Source organism: Convolutriloba macropyga, chromosome 1, assembly GCF_964194025.1.
Source record: "Convolutriloba macropyga chromosome 1, txConMacr16.3, whole genome shotgun sequence".
In the NCBI taxonomy this organism is placed as follows: domain Eukaryota; kingdom Metazoa; phylum Xenacoelomorpha; order Acoela; family Convolutidae; genus Convolutriloba; species Convolutriloba macropyga.
The window spans coordinates 83,913,647-83,938,148 of NC_134468.1; the positions used below are offsets into that span (position 1 = coordinate 83,913,647).

Sequence of the window (24,502 nt, forward strand, 5' to 3'; positions counted from 1 at the left end):
CTTTAACAAAATTATCTAGGCTACAGACCCTTTGAATTAAATTGCCCCGCCTGTCGTTCGAGAGCAATTTGTCCCACGTTAGTCGGTTAATTGTTGGACTTTTTTGCGCATAGGTTTTTTGCCTGTCTAAGTTTGTTTGAAATTGCTGTAAAAGGCAATTGTCAGGGCATTCGGTAAAAAATTTGTGAATATATTAAATTCCTCTCAAAACAAGTTTGTTGCAATTATATTAGTACTGTGGTCATTTTAAGGCAAGTACTGGCACTTCTGACTTTTCATCCTCAAAAACCGTATAAACAGGTATGGCACTGAGGGAATACATTTTCAATTTGAGCGATATTACTTCTTCGCTGAATTTTCCTCTTCATCTTACCTCTTTGACTTTTGCTGATCTAAATTGGTCTCATTCTTAATTTTAGGCAGTTCAGCAAAATTGGCGGCAGTTTTTTTAATAGCAGTCAGCTGAGACCAGCTCTCCTTGTGCTTTCTTGTTTTTTATTGCCGTCCTCATCTTCTCAGTCCGCTATTATAGCGGCCCTAATTATTTTTACTTCTTCGTACCAAAATGTTTTGCATTATCTCAGTACACAGCTTGTTCGACATTCTGCTTAAAATCTTTTTGACTTTTCTGCGATAATTTTGTTCTCCTCTCACATTGTTCAAAGTGTTTTTAAGCAGCAGTTCCTCAGGAGAGCAATCTAAAATTAACTGAGCCAGTACCGAAAAACAAAACCAAAAATTGAATCGGTATAAACCCATTAAGTCCAGTTTTAGATGCCCGCTCCTTGAATTTTGTTCTTACAAGTCTTAGTTATCATCTCTAGTGCTTTTTGGTGTTGATACTAGTCCCTGTATCTCCTCATGGTGAAACAAGATTTTGTCTCACTAGGGAATGACATCAGAAGAATTAAAATAATTGTGTACAATTTTTTCGTTTTGCGTCCTTTTAATCCCAATCGGGGAAATGGGTATCAATGGCGGCTTTTTCAATCTGCTGGGTATGTTTTTACAATTCAAAAATTTGAATTATATTTGAGCGCTGCTTTTGTCCGACTCGAAGTGGACAATTAGGGGAGAGTCTATTTTTGATTAGTGCTTTTGATTTTGAGTGTAATTGAAACTAAGAGAAACGCATGAAACCAGTGTTTAGGTCAAATTGCTAAAAAGAGAAGAGGGGAAAGAAGAGAGGGTGGTTTTCTGTTCATGTCTCATTCTGGAAAAAGAGCGAAAAACTCAGATGTGAAAATGTTGCTTAATTTTGAACGATTTTTTCCACCAAACTGGTTATGCTGCACGATAATAACATTTGGAATCACGTTTTTCCATCTGTAGCATATATTAGACTTTAAGACGCGAGTTTGACCTATTGTTGTCGTTTTGCCGTTTTAGCTGTTTTTGTATAGTTGTTCAATTTTATGTGGTATTCTGGCAGTTTTATTGGCTATAGTTAGTTTTCTGCATGGGTTTGGATACATCTTATTTGAGTGATATGAATTATAAGTTGTTTTGGTGAACAAATTTTATTAATTTAAGTCAAGTTTTGGCTAACTTTACTTTTGATGTTTTTTGCCTATTTTTCTGTTTTGTGCTTTTCTCAATATTCTTCTGCTCTATCGTAATAATTCGTTATAATCATAATATTAACCTAATTTTGGTTGTTGGTCACTAAGAGGTGACAGCTGTATGATAGGTTGGGCAACTGTCACTGAAGTAAATGAGACATTTTTTTCCGGGTTTTGTTTTTTTTTCCTTTTATTGTTTCCAATTGTTTTTTTAGAAACTTGGTTAATGAATTTTTCAGAGAAAAATTGTTATGAAAATTTTGTAGAATTTTTGCAGAACTTGTTAATTAGTTCTATTTGAAATTTTTGTCCTCATTTTGTCATTTGGGCCATGGATTCTATATTTTGTCATGGTGGCCTTTTATTGATCAAAACCCAAGTGCGTTTCTCGGTCTTTTGCATATACTTTGCGTCGCAACGTGTGAAGTTTTTAGGAAAAAATCTTCTCAGGTTTCCACTTTCGATTGCTCCTTTTTGAATTCTTTTTTCAGTCTGAAACCTCTCTGTCCGGAAATCTTCCGGAAATGTTGCAGTTTTTCATGCCTCGAACCTCAAAACAGCTGTTGTTAATCTTTTCATACAACGCTTTACAACTGCTATTATGTGCGTGACGTCATTAGCAATTAATAGCAGTGAGTGAGTTATAATTTAATTCGATTATTAAATTTTCTAAATCACGAATGGCTTACCATACTGTACATGACTTCAAACACCAATATTAACACTCAATGAAGGCTTTTAGTAATAGAGAAACGTGAATAAAATATAATAAGCACTTTAATTTCGCTTCACATTTATTTGTTTTTTTAAACAAAAAGTTATACCTGTCATAAAAATTTGTCTGAAAATGTCGAACAGATTTGAAAGATGACGTCGGTGACTCCATTGACGCATGTCCATTGTCTATCAGTTTTAGGTGGCCCTCAGTTTCATTTTTTAAATAGACGCGTCCTCAATTCCGGGCGGCTATTATTTCGCTCCTATTTTTTTTTATCGTCTAACAGATTTTTGTTTTGTCTCACCCTGACTTTTATGACTTTTCATGACTTTGAGCTTTCAAAACGGGATAAACAGGTAAAGCTCAGCGGGTATCAAGTTTCATTAGAGGCCCTTAGCTGCGTTTAGTAGTCCTTCAACTACCTAGAGTGGTAAAGTTACTGGGAACTTGCCTCACTTATAAAAAATGACTTGTGAGATCATTTAATGAACTTTAAGTTTTATGACAATTTACTAGTTAAAGATCAATAGTGTGCATCTAAGTATTGCCAAACGTATTTTCCCTAATTCTTGAGTTTATGGTATATAATATTATTTTTGAAAAAGCTCCTTCAGGGCTTTTTCCTTATAGAGCGTATGTGTCTCATAAAAATGACACACCGGATCTAACCTAAAAGGTCTAATGGTCTTTTAAAGGACTGGTGGTCAATCTGTATCTTTTTTAGGTGCTTCAAATTCATGGAAGGCCTGAAGCGTCTATCGCGGCTATTTTCTGGCAATCTGCCGGCTATGTTTAATTTTTTTGGCTATCTTGATGCTATGTTGGCACAATTGACTCGACGTTGTCTGGATTTTTAGGTATCCGAGACTGTTTCAGTTTGAACAAAAGTGCTGTATTTTTGTGTGCTTAAGCTTATGGCAAAGTTTTTGTCTGTAAGGTTTTCAGTGATTAGAAATGAGTTTTCTTAATTCTAGCCGTGCACATTTTAGCTACTAAAGAATTTATTTTAGTGAAATCGATGACTTGAAGACCCGATTGTTCGGGTCCAAATGCAACTATGCTGCTATCTCAATTAATGAATCATTTTCCGAGATGTACTGCTGACTTATATATCAAGATTAACCATAATTGTGGTTCCTGCGCAATCGCAGCGGAACAACATTAGGCCTACAGTAGCCTGTTCTCAGCTGCCCTTTTTCTGATTATTCCCCACATTTCAGACTGATCTTTTTAACCATGAATTTTAATTAAATTTTTTTGATTAAAAATTCTGACCCACATGGAACAAAAATGCGAACATTGTGATCAATCTGAAATGTTATTTAGATGACGTTGAGGAATTCGTACCGACTGAAAACAGACGTCCTCGGGGACGATATGTGGACTTCTAAGTTGACCAGACTGTCCGAGATGACGTAATATAATTCGACATCAATGCGGGATCCGAAATCCAGCAACTGTCTCGAATCAATGAGAATTGGATCGTTAAACTGCCGCTATCGTGCTTGGATAGGGAATGGAATTGAGCTTGATGAGGTCAAAGTCAATTGCAATTGAATATGATTCGTCTTGTAGCTATGTTGAAAGCAAATGGGTTCTATTTTATAAAGTTTATAAATTGTAGTTTGACCTGTTCTTTTGTTTTGTTTCTGTAATTATTTTGATTGTGAAATTATTCTTTTAAAAGTGTAATGTAGATTTTGACCACTCACTCTATAAATTATCGTCTAGTTTGTTTCTTCCATTTGTTCCAAGAAAGTTGTATTGAATCCTAGTTTAAGTATCACAAATAATAGTTTTCAACTTTAGCTGGACACCGCCGCAGTATCCGGGCATTTATTCGAGGTCAATTCGAACTTTCCCATTAAGCCCACTCGAAAATATAGCGCCTCCGCAATATGATGTACGGTATTTTTTTTGGTGGGGGGGGGGGGGGGGGGTATGCTCTGTTTGTATAATGGGTGTGAGGGGAAAGTCTGAAAGCATTGAGTCGCACTGTTGTTTTCTATTATTTACTAGTCGAAGCGTAAGGTTCACCGTGGTTTATAGGTCAATTATGATAGGTTTAGATCCATTACTCCACATTTTTTCAAAGGCCACATCTAAATAGTTTTAGTTTTATACCCTTGTTTTAAAAAGAATCATGCAGCATTTATTTTTGATACTGGAATTTCGGCCAAAGCGTTTACAAGGCAATTGGCCTATAAGATAAACAAAAAGGGGAAAATTTTGAAACGCAACCTCTCCTCAATAGGTTATATTTACTTGGGTTTTGACATCAAGGTTATCTTAGCTTGCCGAAGCAGTTTAATGATACAATTTAATTTTTTTCCTGTTTTCTCAACTTTAAAAAGTTGTTTTTGGAATGCAAAATTTGTTCACGGTAGAATATAAATAGACAGTTTTTCGACTATGTCTGCCTAACTATTTGATCTGATATTGTCACATTTCAAAAATGATTATCGTTGTTTGCAAGATCAAAAAATACAAAAATTACAATTGATAATTGCTCTCAAACGAAGTTTTCATCAATAGTCTTGTTGGTTTTTCTTATGCAATTTGTATGCAATAACAGATTTTTTGGCTCCGCTTTTGAATTTCCGTCTTCAAAAACGTAGTAGACTGGTAAATTAGGAAGGTACTTTATTCGCTAACCGCACCCCTAACCGCGCGCGCTTGCCCCCTTGAGACCCGCAAACAGCTTATTCGGTCTTGTTCACAGATACTGGCTGACTCGACAGAAATGTTGCCACTATCTGTGCTGCTATGGTAATTGAGGTCACAATTTGTCGATGATATCGGAACTGAAATATTTTTGATTCTTTGCTTTTATGTTGTTGCTGAAAAAGAAATCGAAAGTTTGAGCTCTGATCATCCCAGGTTTGAGAATGTTTGTTTTTGGTGAACTTATTGCGAGAGGCAATTTCTGTATAATGCATTTTAAAATCCTGTATGCTTTCATCATAATTGTTCTGATATTTTTTGGTTTGACTATTCTTATGTGCTTTATGATTCATGTTTAATAGCCGCATAGCGATAGCTGGGGCTATTATTGGCCTTCCCTTGGTTTTTACAATTCAAAGAATTTGAATTGTATTGGGGCGCTGTCTTTTTTTTTAAGATCTGTTCACACATTTTCATGATTTTTGAAGTCAAATTGGAGTAGTCATTTTGGTCACGCCGAAACAGGAAGTGGAGCGAAAAAGCGAGTGGTTTTGCGGCGTGAAATTTTTTCGCTCTAAATTTAAAGTAGAGTGAGAAAACGGTGTTTGAACAAAAATTCGCTTTCTCGCTAGTGGTTTTTTATTCACATGCGGCAATTTCAATTTGATTTTCTGTTTTTTTTTTCAATTTTTTGGATCGGATTTTTTTCTAAATGGTTTTTCCAATCCATTCATAGGTCTAGTTTTCTGTTTAGTCCATGAAAAATCTTTGAATTGTACGTCAGGACTTGTCCTGCTACGTTTTTTATTTCGTCGTCATGATTTTTGTTACGACCATATGACGTCACAGCCACTTTTTGTTCATTCGTTCATGCAATTTCAATTGAATTGCATGTGTGACGTCATTTTTCGCTCTTAGTGGAGCGAGTTTTTTTTTTTCATGCGCGTGATTAAATTTTTGGTCACACTTGACTTACCTCACTCTCAAAAATGACTTCCTCAATTTGAAATTGACTTTTATTTACTTTATCTCAAAGAGATAAGGTCAAATGGGTGTGTGTCACTCTAAATGAAGGTTATTTGAGATCAGCTAATAGAAGCAGCAATAACGTATACAGATTTTTAATCAAAATATAACAGATCAGCCTTCAATGAAAAGACGATTTTTTTTGGTCTGTCTTTTTTACTGTTTTTTTAGACTGCCGATCTACGAATCTATTGCGGCTATTTTCTAGCAATCTGCCAGCTATGTCAAGTTCTTTTGCAACGGTAGGGTCACAGCAAAATATTAACTTTTGTCGATTTTCTTCAGTAAACTTTTTTCTGTATTTTTCTGTCAAATTGATATAGTGGTCGATTAAGAGCTGCGGTAGCGAGGTACTTTGAAATTCTCTTGGCTTTTCACGACTCGTAGTTCAGTTACTGTGATTATCAATTTTTAACTGGTTAGGAGTTACTGAAACAGGATGTAAAATGCAATGCCGCATATTAAATCTAGTGTTTTCGTCAATATTTTGAACAAAACTCAAAAGAAGAGAGAAATCTAGAATGGTTGTCGTTCATGATTTATTCATAAAAAAGTACACGTGAAAAAATGGTGGCGATTAGAATGTTTTGTTCGTGCGGTTTTTCAAAGGATTTTTACAATTCAAAGAATTTGAATTGTAGGGCGCTGTTTTTTTTAAGATCTGTTCACACATTTTCATGATTTTTGAAGTCAAATTGGAGTAGTGATTTCGGTTACGCGGAAACAGGAAGTGGAGCAAAAAGCGAGTGGTTTTGCGGCGTGAAATTTTTTCACTCTAATTTTAAACTAGAGTGAGAAAACGGTGTTTGAACAAAAATTCGCATTCTCGATAGTGGTTTTTTCACATGCGGCAGTTTCACTTTGATTTTTACTGTTTCGGTTTTTGGATTGGATTTTTTCTAAATGGTTGTACCAATCCATTCATTGTCAGCTCTAAGTTTTCTGTTCAGTCAATGAAAATTTTTTGAATTGTACGTCTGAATTGTAAGTTTGAAAATTTATGAGAAGGTGGTGTACGGTGGCTTAAATTAAGCTTTGATTTGAGAAGATTCCTGAGTCCTCCGGCTGTTCTTTACGGGATCAAAAGTTTTTTTACGACCATATATTGTCACGTTCTCTTCAGTGCTGCCTTTTCATTTTTTTATGCAGTTTGGACTGAATTGTGTGCGTGGCTACGTTTTTCATTCTAAGTGGAGCGAATTGTTTTCATTGGCGTGGGTGCTTGTGACTTAACTCTTTAAAAAGATGACTTTCCTCACTCAAATAGAGTTTTGCTTACATTAGTTGAAGGAGATAAATCCAACTTAAATGCCGCTGCGTGAGATGATTATGCCACTCTAATTCAAGGTTAGTTGAGGGCAGCTAATATAAACAGCATATAAACTACATTGTTTCTTCTAAATTAAAATATGATACCTCAGCAATTTTTATAAACTGAATTTGTCTTCATAATTTTTTCAGACTACACATCTGCAAACCTATGGCATCTATTTTTTACCTTATCGGGTATCTGCGTTTGGACTAGCTAGCAAAAGTTTGCTAAGTTTTCTAAGTTCCTTTTTCAGCCCATCCAGATATGTTTTTAAATTTGACCGACACTTTTGATTCCTTTTTTGACTCCGTCCGGTTTGACTTTTCTTCTTTAGATAATTTGCTATTGAATAATACCACACGGTTGTTATCGCCACCGAGAAGTTACCAAACTCCGGGGCGATGCCGAGGTGTTGTAATGACTTCAAAGACGATAACACCCTTGTGTTAATTTTTTTAATCGAGCCCTGTTGCGATCTATTCAAAGTTGATCACAGTCAAAATTGTTGACTTTTTTTGAGCAAAAATTCCCTGCGTAATTTTTCATGGGTGTGTAAACTTTGGAATAAATGGCTCGAAACTGCAACTGGTGAAACACTGCAACTGATGAAAGTATCTTTAGATAGCATTTTTGATACTTTTGCAGGAGCCACAAATAACTATTTGAAAATGTTCATTAGTATAGTCAAAACCAGCAATGGTAAAGAATTTGCACCCCGAACTTTATACCACATTATTGCAGCAACAGTTCAAATGTATTTGAAGGACCAATCAAAAGGAAAAAGTTCCGATTGCTTCCTAATTTTGTAAAATTTTTGATAAACTCATGGTTTTTTAAGGGGGGATGGGTGGGTGGGGAAAGAGGGTGGAGTAAAGGGGGGGGGGAAGTTTGTGAAATCTTAAATTCACACACAATAAACTTCAGTGGGTGCATTCCTTACTCTGAAAAACCTCAAATAAATTTGAACTTTTTCTAGTAGTTGATATTCTTCATGACGCAAATTACAGAGATTTTCAACTTTCAAAAAATTTATCAGCTAGGGGTTTTAATGGGCCCCCGTGACAAGCTGCTATTGGGATACTGTTTTTCTGGCAACATAAAATAATAAACTAGATTTTTTGCATCTGTAATTGAGCTCGGTAAAAAAGGTGTATTTTCAGAAGCTGAAACCAATTGGACAAATTAAATACAAACAATTGTTGTTCTTTATGATTAATTTGTTCAATTAATTTCTACTTTTGTAACTGCTGTTTTTTCCAGAGTTATTTGGACGGACTATGTAAAAATAACTGTTCTTTTTGTGTGCGTAATTTGGCCAAAAGTGTATTTCATTTTGTACAAAACTTTCAGAGCTCGCCACAGTTTTTTCCTACTTTTGTCAAAAAAAGTTTTTCTGTCAGTGAGTGAAGATATTTTTGTCAGTAAGCGAAGCAGTAGTAGTAGCCCCCCCCCCCCCGTCATGCTTCAAAATAAATTAATGTTTTCAAAAACTACTGTTCGTATAGTTAACCAATAACCAAAAGCTTGGTTGTACTCCTGTTTGTTTTTTGAGACCACAGGTTTATCAAACGGTCTCCATCGTTAGACTACGTGTTTATCACCATTCTTTTATCGCCACTGTTTACTAAGTAGCAGTGGCGATAAAAGAGTGTGATTAAACTCGTAGTCTAATGCTGCTGAAGTGTTTTTCCAGTGTCGACCGGGCATTAAAATTTATTACACTGGCAGTTTAATTGACTGCTATTATCGCAACAGGTGTAGATTAATGAATATTAATTATCACACGGTTGTTATGGTTACCGCGAAGTTATCAAACTCCTAGGTGAAGCCGAGTTTTAATCTTCTAATGGCAACTGCGCGAAATGTGTTTCCAGTACTGAATTTAAATTTAATAGTTAGTTGATTATGGATTATGGCCTCCAATAATCGTTTCTGATCGTTAAAGGCTCAAATCTATTTCCCGATCTTGATCAGGCTAGAAGCTCCTTGTCATTGTAAATCAATTTAGGTGTTTGCATATTAAGTTCTGACGAATATGAAGCTTGTTGCAGTACATTTGAAACCATCACTTGCTTTGTAGAATGTTCAATGAGTGACGAAGTGTTTTATTTCGCTTTTGGTTCAAATTTACTTGCGGAAAGGTTATGTCAAGGTTCCTGTCCTTCAGTATCTTTTCCTGAATCCTTTCACACCGTTGGGAAAGTACCGGGGTGGGAGCTAGCCTTCACGGGTTTGTCCAATTCTTGGAAAGGAGCTACGGCAACTATCGAAAAACGGGAAAATGCAGTAGTATACGGTGCTGTTTGGCGCATACCTAAATCTGATTTGGAGATTTTAGATAAACAAGAAGGCGTTCATCATGGAGTTTACAGCCGAGTCAAATCTCCGGACGATTTACTTATTTTAGATTGTGAAGACCAACCTATCGATTGCTATACTTATATAAAGAATGGAGCCCAAGTTGGACAGCCTTCGCCTCAATACAAACATGTAATCGTGTCTGGCGGTGAACAAATTGCACTTCCGAATGAGTATATCTCGAATGTGCTGAGGAAGATAGAAGATAATGGGAATAGTACACCTGTCTCAATACGATTGTCAGTTTTGCCAAACGGACTTGTTCCTGAGTAACCTAATTGTCAATTAGAAGTAGTTAATTTGCAGTAAGGTAACGTCTTTATACTGACAGCTTTTGAAGCTTAAAGATTTTGCTTAAATTTCAGCTGGATATAAAACATTGCGTTTTCTCAAAGGCACGTTAGAAAAGTGTTTGAGTTATTCCCTTAAATCACCAAATTATAGTGAAGTTCATTTTAGTTGCTCTAAAACCAAATTTGTAGGAAATCTTTTATTGCTGCTCTTTTTATGCGGCTTTTCGTTTGATCTATTTTTCTTCATACACATTTGTTTTTTCGTCCTCAAAACTGGGATAAATAGATGAAGCCCTGAGGGCATTAAGTGGCTGAGCAGCTCCTTCAGAGTCTCACATTACTATTCTCTAAGTATGTGATTCACCACAACTGTTTTGAGGAGACAAAATCATTGTGTGAAGGGCGGTGCGGTTCTTAATCAGGAGTTTGACACGCGTCCACCCGGTGATTCGGACCCTCCTTCTGGTCCCTCACCCACCCCATCTTCTCATTCCATCCTTAACCCCCGCGCTTGAGCCCCGCTGAGACTCCCACCCACTAATGCTAGCATCCCTAAGCTCCAGCAGGCTACCGATGTCAACCGCTCGGCGTATCGTTTTTGTTGTAATGATTTAACTACTATATGTTCATGCATTCAGCTGATTTTATGTGAAAGGTGCTAAAATAGAATTTTTTGACTGAGTTGTTGGCATATTCAAAATAATCTGACAAGCGACCTTTTTTAATCTAGTTTTTTTTATAGTTAGCAATTGAACTTATCAAAATGCCGCAGAGTGGACATAAAATTTATCTTAAGGTTGCTAGAAAATGCAAAATACTGGAGTAAAATAGCTGGAGTGTCATTTTTCTTGCTTTTTGCACGCAGTCTATATTTCTGCCCTTTCCCCTGTTTTGTTTGATTTTTGTAACCACCTTTATTTAAAGTGGAGAAAAATTCATCGTCTGCAAATTTTGTAGATTGCTCTCTTCGTACGATCAATTATTTTTGTCCAGGTTGAAATCATTATTCCCTTGCCTGCGTCAGTAAAAAGTTTTCAATTTCAAGCGGGGCACTGAATCAATTTTTCTACTTCTCATCAATTTTGAATCCAATGGTGGCATTCATTTTTTATCATATTTTTCAGCCATCTTTTCACAATTTCCGCATTAATGTTTTGGGTTTGCATATATTTCTTCTACTGTTATCAGTGACCAAAGTGAGTTTACACACTGCTATTTCAAATTTTCTGTAGGCTGTAATGACTGCGCGCGAAAATTTTGAAAACCGTATCTGCGTATCGTAGGTAGTTCCACTTTTACCGTTCAGATAAATTGGGATGCCGTGTTGTATTTTTCTTGCAAGATCTTTTATGATGTTTGATTCTTTGAGAAGTGAATTGGAGTCAAGCTTTATTAGCTAGTTTAAACAGTTTAATTTGTGTTATAGTTTAGGACAATTGATTAAAGGGAGCAAAAACTTTTCCGAAATAACAGTAGTTTTTGGGATGCGCAATTTCATCTTGTGTATTTTTTCTACCTCTCAAGATTTACCAGATATTAATAGATGTTAAAAAAAGTCTCTCAAGGTGCCTATTGCCAAATGTTTGAAGATTTCCGAAGGAGTCATGATGTTTGCGTTTTTTTACCGTTTCAACAACTGTTGTTAATTGCTCTTGAACGAAGTTCATAGCAATTATTGTTTGATCTGTTCATAGCAATTAGTGTTGATCTTTTTCATGCAATTTTTTCGCTTGACCATTTTGCGCTTTTCTTTTAGATCATTCTTTGACTTCTCAAGTGATTTTTTAAGGTTTAGTTTATCATTTTTGAGTGATTTCTACTGCTCTCACTCTTGTTGCTAATATGAAGTTGGTTACAGTAGCAATAGTAAGGGCCAAATAGCACTGTCGGTAGTGCATTTGGTTATGTAGTGGGAGGTCAATGGTTAGAATCCCGTTGGGGTCAAATGTTTTTGCACCCGCCTGTCGTTCGAGAGCAATTCTTCCGACATCAGTCGGTTTATGTTTGAATTTGTGCATTGTATATTCTCCCCTAGTCGTATTTATGATGGGACATGAGAACTTTAATTGATGTATAGACTTGTCTGTATGAGAGTTTCAATACACATCTAAAGTTTTTTTGCTTTTGATAACATCTATCAATATGATGCATAGCCTAATCTGTTTCAGATTTCTAATACTCGAAGAATTTTTTATGACTTGGGCAGCATTCAATTACGAGGCTTTGAAAGACTTTTTGAGGTTAGCCCTCATTTTTTGTTGTTTTCTTCGCTAGTAGTTGTTGTGATATTCCTTCATTTTGTTAATACGCAACGAATGGTTTTAATGGCTTTCATAACATTTTAATACGAAAATACTTTTTTGTTCCAGCGTTTCTTGTTCTTTACATTTATGATTTGTAGTATATACTGGTGACGCAAAATCCTATCTTGTTTATATAAGATTTTTCACAAATGTCCAAAATTATTAATGACTTTGACCTCGTTCAAAATTGAAAGTTTGGGAGAATTTTTGGGAACACATTGATGATATATCATACCTGCATTTTATATTCGGAAGGTTGCGGGTGCGAACCCCTCGCTAGCAAAGGTTCTATTGAGGTGCTATAAAAAGTTTCATGCCTAAAAGTTTCGCATAAAAATTCATCGAGCCTAATGCTGCCAGGCTTTTTCAGTTTGATGGAAATTCCCTGTCATAAAACAAGGTCATAGGCAACCATTTGAGGGTCATATTGTACGGTCGCTTAAATTTTGTGGAGGGTTCTTAAACACCCAAAAAGTTGGTGCGCATTTAACCTGATGAAGCTTACTAAAGAGTTTTTAATTGGACTTATTAGCTTAAATTGAACATATCGCTGTTCCTGGTATTCTACGACAGCATATATGATGATGTTACCTAATCGTACAAGGATCGTCGCGAGTACCTCTCAAAACAATTTTCAGGTGAGTAGATGAGCCTTGCAGGCCAAGATGCGGCTGCCTCTCAAGTGATTCAGTTGTGTCTGGATAGGAAGATCAAAGTGCTGGCTTTCGACTTCGACCTCACCATTGTGGACATTCACACCCAGGGTGCATGGATGGGATCCGCCGATACTCTGGCCCTACACATTCAACCATGGGCTAAGGTCTCTTTCTGTGCTTCTGATGAATTACCATGACACCCACTATGCCTTTCCAGAAAATAATTCGAACTTATGAAACACCCTCTTGCCGAATCAGAAGTGTCTTTCTCATTATAGCCCCCCCCCCCCCCATGAAGTTATAGCCCTGCATTATGGTATATTTACCATGTTTGGGGGGGGGGGGGCTATAGGTTATCTGACCACTAAGCTGTAGGGGGCTATAATGACCACTATGCTGGGGGGGGGGGGGCTATAATGCGAAAAATGTTTACGATAATTGAATATACGATTTTAAAAGGGGCTCAAGTATTTATGCGCATGTCGACAACCGGGCTATAGTTGTTAAGCCGAACCAGTTTGCTATATTTTTACTACGAAAAGCTAACGATTTAATAAAACCTGTTATTAAGTGTTAGCTCTATTCAAGTTATAAATTTTTGTCAATCAGTCGAAATTCTTTCCGTTAGCTAATTTTGTTTCGAACACACTTGGGTGGACTTAAAAAGGAACTATACAATCAAAGAGTAGATTTTTGATTTTGAGCTCTTTAAACCGTAGATTATTTTAATTTGAGGGCTTTTTATTTGTTTTTGTTAACCGCACAGCCATAACAGGCTATTATTGGCCTTATTTTAGTTTTTACAATTCAAAGAATTTGAATTGTATTGGGGCTCTGTCTCTTTTTAGATCTGTTCTCACATTTTTGTGATTTTTGAGGTCAAATTTGAGTAGTGATTTTGGTCACGCCGAAACAGGAAATGGAGTGAAAAAGCGAGTGGTTTTGCAGTGTGAAATTTTTTGGCTCTAATTGTAAAGCTGAGTGAGAAAACGGTATATGAACAAAAATTTGATTTCTCGATAGTGGTTTTTTGTTCACATGCGGCATTTTCGCTTTTATATTTACTTTTTATTCGAATTTTACCAATCAATGCATAGTCCATTCGAGGTCTAATTGTTGTTTAGTCAATGAAAATTCTTTGAATTGTTGGCCAGGACTTGTCCTGCTATGTTTTTTTTACAATTCAAAGAATTTGAATTGTATTGGGGCGCTGTCTTTTTTTTTAAGATCTGTTCACACATTTTCATGATTTTTGAAGTCAAATTGGAGTAGTGATGTTGGTCACGCCGAAACAGGAAATGGAACGAAAAAGCGAGTGGTTTTGCGGCGCGAAATTTTTTCGCTCTAATTTTAAAGTAGAGTGCGAAAATGGTATTTGAACAAAAATTCGGTTTCTCGATAGTGGTTTTTTGTTCACATGCGGCAATTTCACTCTGATTTTTATTGTTTTTTCGATTTTTTGGATCGGATTTTTTTCTAAATGGTTTTCCCAATCCACTCACAGCTCATTCTAAGCCTAGTTTTTTGTTTGAATTAAATTTTCATTTCTCGCTAGTGGTTTTTTTGTTCACATGCGGTATTTTAACATTGATTTTTTGTTTTTTTTTCTTTTTTATATCTGATTTTTTTTAAAATGGTTTTTTCAATTCACTCATAGTCCATTTTAGGTCTAGTTTTTCTGTTTAGTCAATGAAAATTCTTTGAATTGTACGTCAGGACTTGTCCTGCTATGTTTTTTTATTTCGTCGTCAAGATTTTTATTACGACCATATGACGTCACAACCAGTTCAAATCTGTTTTTTCTTCATTCGTTCGTCCAGTTTAGACTGAAGTGCGAATGGGACGTCATTTCTGGCTCCTAGCGGAGTGAGTTTTTGTTCATTCGCGTGATTAAGTTTTTGGTCACACTTTACTTACCTCACTCTCGAAAATGACTTCCTCACTTTGAAATTGACTTTTTTTCTTTAATTCGAAGAGATAAGGTCCAGTGAATGTGTCTCAGTCTAATTGAAGGTTATTCGAGAGCAGCAATAACTAATAGATTCTTAATCGAAATATAACAACTCATCTTACAATGAAAAGTAATTTTTTGTCTGTATTTTTACTTGTCTTTTATACTGCAGATCTACAAAACTATTGTGGCTTTTTTCTGGCAATCTGCCAGCTACGTTTGCTTCGGAGGGGATATCAATTTTTAAATTTAGGACTTAGTTGGTTATTTTCAGCTATTTCTATTTTGCTTTTCATTGGAAAAAATTTCAGTAGCTTCTGTCTACAGAAATTTTTTGTTGTTTATTTGTTATGTGGTTTACTTAATGAGTCATTGGAGTTTGAAATTTTATCAACTTTGTACTTTTTGTCTGGATTTGTTATTAAAATAATTGAAACTTTAGGAATAGCGTGGCGCTATTCCATTTTTCAATTTACAGTTTTTCATTTAGCTCTGAATTTCTGTATTCATTTTATAACTCGATGTTCTTTTCATAATTGAGCATTGTTAATTTGTTTTTTTTTTGTTCAGAAAAGTTGTCCTCTCGTAACAATTGGTTAGGATCATAACTTTATCAGATGAACAATAAAATCGTCGAACGATTTGGGCAAAACAATATCCAGATTTGCCTTTGTAATGGTGATGCTAATTGTTATCAATTGACAAGATGTAAACTTGGAAACTGTGGAATCGTTCTTTGATAATTTAGAGTCAAGTGTCATTTTAGATTAAAATGAACTATTCAGCGCGCAAGTTGAAATTGTCTTTCAAATTTTGATTAAATGTGGTTTTAATGTCTTCAGAATTAATATCATAAATACTGAAAAGATTCTTCGAACTATAAAACTGGCAATCTTATGGGAAACATCTTTCGTTCCGTATGGCCAAACATAAAAATAAGTGAACATTGTTAGGTTAATTTTTCAAAACCTAACATCATCTCATTTTGAATAGCTCTGTTCAAAAGCAACAACTGCCTGATAAATTAGATTTTAAACCTTTAAAATTACGTACGATAAGTAGTAACAACTAGTGCAACTGTCTGTAATGCATTCAAATTGAAGAAGAGACAAAAGAGACGCACAACCTGAAAAAATATTGGACAAAAATTTTTAAATCTTATTTGACAAAACCTTGCTGTTTTTTCATGAAACTAATAGGTAATAGCCCAAACATACATTTGGAGCTGAAGGAAACGATCTTTTGGTCATGGTATACATTCAGAGACATTTTAATGGAACCCTCTCAGAATATATAGTAACATTAAAAATAACCAAAGTTAAGTTTTCTTGATAAAGTCAGTACAGGCCATACATTTCGCACACAAATATCAATTATTTGAAATAAATGTGCATGAAAGTTGAACTTTCTCAGACAGCAAAACCATTCTCTAAACTTAACCAGAAAGAGCCATTAGAAATGCTCTTCGTTTTGAGTTCGTTTTTTTTGCAAAACTGAATTCTAGCTACCCTTCGTAGATTGGTGGCAATAAAAAGCAGTAGGTTGTTTAGTAATTTTTGACTTTAATGGTATAATCACTTTATTACTGGTCTTTGTCTCTACTTCGTTTTAGATTTATAAGTGAATCGATAATATGCGATCTGATTATCGGCTGGGTCATCTACTCAATTGTTTTTGGAACTCTTATTTTAAAGGCTGCAAAACGATAATTTTTTATCGGGTAGTGGATGCGAAACAAGATAGCAACTGTTAGAGTCGCCCAGCTTCTCCGACTTTTTGCAATTTCGCGGCAAATTGAAAAGTCGGTTTTGTTTTAACAAGTGTCTCGCAATCCTGTGATCGGGGATAGTTTTTTCTCAAAAGAAATTGAAACTGACAATTGTTGTTTGGTCAACAGTTCAAAATAATCATCCTTCTAAAAATTTATTAAAAATTTGTTCAATGGGTTCCCTAATATTTATAAAAGTTTCAAGTTTTGTGAAATAGCAATCCTGAATGTGCGATGTCATGTTTTTAATCGAACTGTTGGCTAGTGGAATAGAAGCAAAATTACGACAGTAAAACTCTCCCAACTTTTTTCCACATTTAAGATATTTTCTGCTGACAGGAGTTGGAACATAATATTGGAACTAATGATTCAAGTTAATGAGCACGTCTTGAATATTGTTGTTATTTGCTCTCTCGCGAAGTTTGAAGGAATTATAGTAAACTTGTTTGTCGTTTTTTATGCAAAATTTTTGCTTGACCGTTTTGACTTCTCAAGTGACCTTACGCTCTTGACCTTTTCGTTTTGGGTGGTCTGAAATTTCTATCTCTTTCGCTAGTGTCAGCAGCTGAACTCAAGTGGTGGCAGGTCTCAGCTAAAAGTCAAAGTAAAAGTGCGCCAAAATTGGTGTAATGTTTTTTCTCTTTACATTTTATTAGTGGTTATAGTGGTATATAATAACCTCTAATGACCGTCATTTGAAGCCTCCCACCTCCCTTAGTGAATTAAGTCCCCCCCCCCCGACTGAATCACGCTGCAATAGATTTGATCTGCTAGTCGTTCGAGAGCAATTCGTCCGACGTTGTGTTGTGTCGGTTATGTTTTATTGCTGTGGTTATTATTGTTTATTGCTGTGATTGGACAAGGTGATTTAAAACTAATTTCCATTTTTTTTGCAAACGAGCTTTCCTGGTGTGCTTTGGCGATAAAGGACCTGCTTGCTTTAAAAGCTGTCTTTTCACAGGTGCTCATGTACGAAATCTTGCAGAGATCAGACGTGTGCATGTGTGTGGTAACATTCTCCTCTCAGCCCCTTCTCATCAGAAATGTTCTCAGAAAGTGTTACCCAGACAGTCTGGCCAAAATTAACAAGATAGCCGTGTGCGCCAACACTGGCCTCCAATGCGTACCGTACTTCACGAACTCAGATGACACTAAAGGCAAAAACTGTCATTTGGGACTGGCGCTGGACCACATACACTCCAATGACAATATGAATGTGGCTCCTAAAAACGTGATACTGCTGGACGATGATGCGAACAATGTTAGAACTGCAATGTCTCAAGGATACAGAGGTTGCATTGTCACTGAACATTTCACGCTTCAGAAATTGTTAGCCCAGTTGAAGAAAATACCCACTGCCGTCCCACCCGAAAAACCACTTAAGTAGCTCGCTTAAGTAGATTTTGTTAGCTGTTTCTTTTCTGTAGATTATAGGAAGCAATTGTTTATTTTTTATTAACTTGAATTAGTTTTTATTTTACTCGATGAGATGTATATTTTGGACAATGTAGCACTGCGAGAAAAAATTTTGTTAGTTTTTCTGTTGACAGAATTAGAAGTTAAAAATTTTGCTCATATTGCAAAAGAAACAGGTTCAGATGATAATCGATGTTTTAAACTGAGACTATTTTTGGTAGTTGTTAGTGAAGATAAATTGGCTATTGTAAAGGTTTTAGTGTAGATAGATCATCTAGTGTAAACGTTGCAATTAACTTCACCATTATATATATCAGCTTGTATATATGTATAATCAATTTAAATATTGACAATCACTGCTGTGCAATAGATTGTATTTTTGATCCTTTTTCACAAATATCAGCTCTGCAAATGGGAGAATCAAAGATTCTCTTCTCTGAATGAGTGATCGTTGCCAACTGGCAACCCCCTGCCATCCCCCCCCCCCCACCGTTTAAATTTTCCTATCATGCGATTGATCCTCAAAATTGATGAAAACGATGGCCACTGCTGACAATTGTGTTAGAACAAGAACTGCTAAGCTATTAACGGAAAATTATGCTTAAATACCTGTTTGGAATACCCTAAAATTGAAATAAGTTTAAAGTGAAACACGCTCTCGCAATATTTAATTTACAGAATGACAGATCTCTCCAGTGCAATTTTTTCTGGCGCGCAGTGCCAGATTTTGATATTGTGAAGTGCTTATTTCAACCACAGTTTTACCCCTGGAATTTCTGACGACATATCCAGGCGCTGCAGAGATTTAGCTTGTAGGAGTCGGGGAATCCTAACTTAATATTTAAATACGCCTTTCCCTTCAAAACAATAGGTATATATTCTTACTGTAATGGTCGCAAATAGAGAAATCGACTAAATCAACTGTTAAAAGGACAATTAACAAAACTTATGAAGATAAAAACTTGCTAACATACAAAGCATGACTGCTACAAATCACCATACAAATCATTTCCGATTTCATTTTGAATGCTTTGACCTGTTACATGATTATACTTGATAAAGACCTCTAAATACTACGTAATGTTTACGTGACTCTGCTTGAAGTCACTGAGAACTTCTGGCGTTTATCGAGAACCGCAAAGCGGTTCAAGATTTTAAGTCAGAATTTTGAAGTGACTTCTGCAGAGTCACGTAACCATGCTAAAGACACGGAACGCGCACGTTTTAAAATGCCGAAAGTCAACGGAATCAACCTCTGGCTAAGTAGCAACTTCTGGCATTTTAGCTTCTCGCATTGCACACTTTCGGCATTTTAAAATGTGCACGTGAGTGTTTTAATGTATATTACAAGCTCGCTTAAACTTGCGCTTGCGTAGTTTAAGTTCAGGTTACGTGGCTTTAATTAGGTTTCTGGGAAAATTGGACATTGATTAGGATCTTCCTGGTAGTTCGAGATGGAAGCCAGTATTGTGAAGTGACTTTGGCAGATTCACGTAATCTTACTGAAACACGATAATATAGCCACCCTCACAGCTTAGTTTTTACATTACGCATAGTCTCTGCTCATGAAACATCTCTGGCCTACATTTTGAACCGCTAAATGGTTCTCGTTGAATTTGAGATTACGTGGGTGAATTAATCCGAGTAAGTAACGTTAACTTAAACACTTACCTTTTCGTTTTTCGGGAGTTTTAACAAATCGGTAGTGCCAGAAGTTCTTATAAAAAGTCAGAAATTGTCTTCGTCATTTTAAAGCGTGTTTTAAGCAAGGTTGCGTGACTCTGCAGAAGTCTTTTCAAAAATCTGGCTTTTTACCTCGAAACCTTACGCGGTTCTCGCTAAAAGCCAGAAGTTATCCGTGACTTCATGTAGAGTCGTAACCTATACATATGTACACTTAAATTGTTCCCCTTAAGTTCTAGAGTGTTTTGAGTTGGGGCTATTCGTACAGCTCTGATGTGCACCAATATGCACCTTTGTTAACTCATAAGGAATAATATAGTCTGACTCTGCCGAGGTTTTACTACCTTGTACCACTAAATATTCTAGATTTGAGATGAATGCGGAAAATTTTTGAAAGAACTGAAAGAAACATTGATCGCAACTGTTTCAAAAATTTATCGCAAATTTTCCGACGCAAATGTTTGTCATCTAGTGGAAAGTGTGTGTACGTTGACTTTTTGGTTTTAAATGAGCAAGCTAAGTAATAAGCACAAGTTTTGAATACATCGTTTTTTTTTTCGGGCGTTTTAGATGAACTTCGACATTAGAGCTTCAAATTTAAGAGCTGCTAAAATTGTCTGATCTTTCTGATATTCTCAGCTGAATTTTTCCACTGAAACTTGTTGCTAATATACAATCGATTGCAGCAAAGGAATTATAGGGGCCTGATTGTCGAGTGGGTAGTGCATCAGGTTATGGAGCGGGAGGTCAGTGGTTCGAATCCCGGTGGGGTCAAATGTTTTCCACCCGCCTGTCATTTGAGAGCATTTCTTCCGAAATTAGTCGGTTCATGTTTTATTTCGTCAAGATTTTTGTTACAACCATATGATGGCACAATCACTTCACATCTGCTTTTTGTTCATTCGTTCATGCAATTTCAACTGAATTGCGTGCGTGACCTCGTTTTTCATTCTTTGTGGAGCAAGTTTTTTTTATCATTCGCGTGATTAATAGCCGCACAGCGATAGCTGGGGCTATTATTGGCCTTCTCTTGGTTTTTTTTTATTTCGTCATGATTTTTGTTACGACCATATGACGTCACAGCCACTTTTTGTTCATTCGTTCATGCAATTTCAACTGAATTGCATGTGTGACGTCATTTTTCGCTCTTAGTGGAGCGAGTTTTCTTGTTCATGCGCGTGATTAAATTTTTGGTCACACTTGACTTACCTCACTCTCAAAAATGACTTCCTCACTTTTATTGACTTTTATTTACTTTAATTCAAAGAGATAAGGTCAAATGGGTGTGTGTCACTCTAAATGAAGGTTATTTGAGATCAGTTAATAGAGGCAGCAATAACTTATACAGATTTTTAATAATTTTTCAAAACATAACAGATCAGCCTTCAATGAAAAGACGAATTTTTTTGGTCTGTCTTTTTTACTGTTTTTTTAAGACTGCCGATCTACGAATCTATTGCGGCTATTTTCTGGCAATCTGCCAGCTATGTTTAAGTTTTTTGTCACGCTTGACTTACTTCACTCTCGAAAAAGATTTCCTCTCTCTAAAACTGATTTTTCTTCACTTTAATTCAAATAGATAAGGTTAAGTTAATGTATATCACTCTAATTAGAAGGATTTTTCATTTTATTTTTTATTCTATACCTTTGGAACGCTACGGGAAAAAGTGAGCGGAGCATCACATGCAGCAGCCAAAAACATTTTGGTACTTAAGTATTGCCGCTAAAAAGCTACCTCGTTGAGCGCCATGCTCATCAAGATACTATACGCGTCATGCTTTTTATCGAACCATTCATTTAATATAAAGAGTCAGAGAAGTGACAACCAGAAAACGGCATCGTGAAATTACCTGGCGAAGCCATGTTTTTGAGATTTTGATACTAGTAATACCAATATTTCGTTAGTTGTCCATTTTGTAACCTATTTTCCAAAAGAGTTTTAGTTCCACTTTAAAACTGAACAAAAAAACGCTTTTATAAATCGTTTGATACCAGGCAACTGTGCACTGTGGGACGTTCGAGAAAATATTTTAAAAAGCGAGGACTGAGAACAAAGTAAGCTAAAAAAATTTAAAAAATTAAGATTGAATTAATAAGTAATTCACAAAAAAGGTTTCAAAAATTTTGTTTTCATGCAATTTTTTTGGATAAGAAGCAAATTGCGGACCAGTTAAAACATACATCATGGCTCAAAAACTACTTGTTTTCTAAATTATTCTTAATTCATTAATCAATTATTCTCTAAATTACTCTCATAATTAGCCAATTTTGTTAAAATCTTAATTGAGGCTAATTTAGATTGTTTATGTGGGTAAAAAAGTCCCCGGAAATTATTTATTTCTACAAGTAGTAAATTATTTACCATAATGGTGACTAATATTGGATAATAGAGACAAAAATTTGTCACTATTTTTGTTGCAAAATTTCCGTGTAAACATAGTAGTGACTGATTAATCGAATTTTGATGCAACTGTGCAAACTATAATGGCAAAAAAGTGCCAGTGCCATTTCAACATCATCAATGGTGATTCATCGTGAGCAAATTGAAATAAAACAACATCTAAAAATGAACAATCAATTAGCAAGTTGACATTGTAGTATACAATCTTGCTGTGTATTTATGTTGTCAGTATTTATCAAAGATAGTTTATCAGTTAAAGTTACGTCGTAAAGTTAGGCGAGGATTGGTATGAGTTTCCCTGAATGATAACAAGTCAAATTAAATGTGTAACTTTTTTATTCAGTTTAAACATCTGATGGTCTCACATATAGGTCTGCAGATTTTCAAAAAAAGTAGGGATTACTTTTTACTTGGACTGAATAAAAAAGTTACACCTTTAATGTGACTGGCATCATTCAAGGAAATTCATACCAATCCTCGCTCAACTTTCACATTTCTTAAGATTTTTACTAGAAAAAGTATTGAAATCTTAAATCACTAAAAATCTTGATTGAAAATGTCCAAGTTTTTAAAATTATTATTGCTCATGCAGTTTAAATTGCGCATGTTAGTACAAAAGTTGAAAAGTGCATCAATTACTACTCCTAAGCTGTGGCTTCTTTGAAGCTCTTTAACAGCAAGGGAAAGAATACAAAAATGATATAACGTTAATTTTTAATTTTCATTTGGAGAACAAAAATTTGTATATGAGTTTTAACTGTTGAGTTAATCTGTCGATTGAGCATTTTAGATAACATCATGGAAAACTATTTGTTGTCATCACAGATCAGGATACTTTTAAAGGTGCACCGTTATAATATTTCCTGGCATTATTTATACATTTGCACGTTTGTCCGGAGCTGAATGAAATTTTGTTGACTACATGCTCAAAAGAAAAGGCAAAAAACGAAGATCGTAATCATATCAAACGCAAGTTTACAAACGCTCAGTTTATCTTCAAAGTTTTCTGCGCAATTTTCGAATACTAATAACATAGGGAATGTTTAATACGTCATTCTCAAAAAATCACCCGCTCACCCGCTTAGACATGCGGAGGACATGGCTGCTAAAGTATCTGTGAAGGATGTCTTGGTCGTGCTCATCAGTGAAAACGTGGTCGTGATGGAGGAGATTCGCAATTGTATCTCACCGAATAACGAAGCCGGACTCAAGAAAGAGATTTATAATCCATTTATGCAGTCCTTTTGCAGAGACCCCAATGTAAGTGAGGCGTGTGCGTTCTTGAACGAATAGAAACTTTAAACTAAGTCAAACAGGCAGTTCCAGGGAAGACCCGAGGGGCGCAGATGTTGCAAGTTGACGAATGATTTTCTTTTCACAATATTTTTGTGCCCCTATATGAATAGGGACTTAATAGTCAAAGTAAAGCAGCAAAAATGTAGCAACAAGATTGGAAAAAGTCCCAAGTTTATTAATCCTGCCTTGCAATTTAAAACACTTGAAAATTTTGCGTTCGGAATCGGGAAATCCAAAAAAAAAATTGTTGAACCTCTTTTGACTAAAATAGAGTTGAAATTAAGTATGCATAGGTGGATTGTTAAAAAATCCAACGGCTGAATTCATTGAAAAATGGGTTAAGGATTATTTTTAAATTTGTGCAATAATACACTTATAATCAAGGCGTTACTAGATAGAGTCTCTTCGATCAACTCAATATCGACTTTCGATCTAAAAACAGGTTAAAGACATTTGAGCACATGAGATAGAAAACTGATAATAATGATGCTCCTGTGTACAATCTTCTTGGGGCAATTGGATTTAGTGGAACGTTCAAAACAAAACATAAAAAAACCTTTACATTTATTATAGAATCCAATCAAACAATCTTTAAAAATATTGAATGTCAAATAAAAACTGCGCGCATGCAAACAATGTACAACAAATTTATCACCTTTTATGCCCTGTTGGAAAGAAAATTGTTTCTGTGGCCAGCGATTAAAGAAGACTCAAGTCCACTAAATTTGAGAAATCATTTTTTGTAAAAAAAAATCATGGATTGTTTCTGCTAGCGCCCCAGCTCTATATAGTCCTATAGTTAATTTAGCACCCCACAAAATCCAAGTTTTCGCGAAGTGTATGAACGATAATCGCATTTTATTGAAATAATAGTGTCCTAGGTAGGTTGAAGGCACTTTTAGAATAGTTTCCTGAAAAAATTAAAAATCGACACCATATTGTAGCCGGTAACACCAAAAATAAAATAATTCAGAAATTTTGTGGATGCTAACGTTATATGCAACAAATTTTGGTTAAAATACATATTACGCTGCACAAAAGGGGGGGCGCTAGCACAAAAGATCCAACATCGTTTACCCGGATGTGCTTCTCGCT

General features: G+C 35.6%; 2 protein-coding genes across 2 annotated transcripts; both read left to right on the forward strand.

Moving 5' to 3' along the window:
* The first annotated feature begins 9,109 nt into the window (after positions 1-9,109).
* On the forward strand, positions 9,110-10,020 carry LOC142352212 (gamma-glutamylcyclotransferase-like). The gene has a single exon (XM_075404650.1). The coding sequence runs from the start codon at positions 9,371-9,373 to the stop codon at positions 9,911-9,913; it is 543 nt and encodes a 180-aa protein (XP_075260765.1). The 5' UTR covers positions 9,110-9,370; the 3' UTR covers positions 9,914-10,020.
* A 2,825-nt stretch (positions 10,021-12,845) lies between these two features.
* On the forward strand, positions 12,846-18,410 carry LOC142352219 (uncharacterized). Its single transcript, XM_075404661.1, has 2 exons — positions 12,846-13,056; positions 17,573-18,410. Exons 1-2 carry the CDS (start codon positions 12,883-12,885, stop codon positions 17,996-17,998), a joined length of 600 nt encoding a protein of 199 aa, XP_075260776.1. The 5' UTR covers positions 12,846-12,882; the 3' UTR covers positions 17,999-18,410.
* The last annotated feature ends 6,092 nt before the right edge of the window (positions 18,411-24,502 follow it).

Bases quoted from the DNA above. Each gene is read 5' to 3' on its own strand.
- LOC142352212 (XM_075404650.1), top strand. From the start codon at position 9,371: ATGAGTGACGAAGTGTTTTATTTCGCTTTTGGTTCAAATTTACTTGCG.
- LOC142352219 (XM_075404661.1), top strand. From the start codon at position 12,883: ATGAGCCTTGCAGGCCAAGATGCGGCTGCCTCTCAAGTGATTCAGTTG. The intron at 13,057-17,572 runs GTCTCTTTCTGT...GTCTTTTCACAG, and splicing joins ACATTCAACCATGGGCTAAG to GTGCTCATGTACGAAATCTT.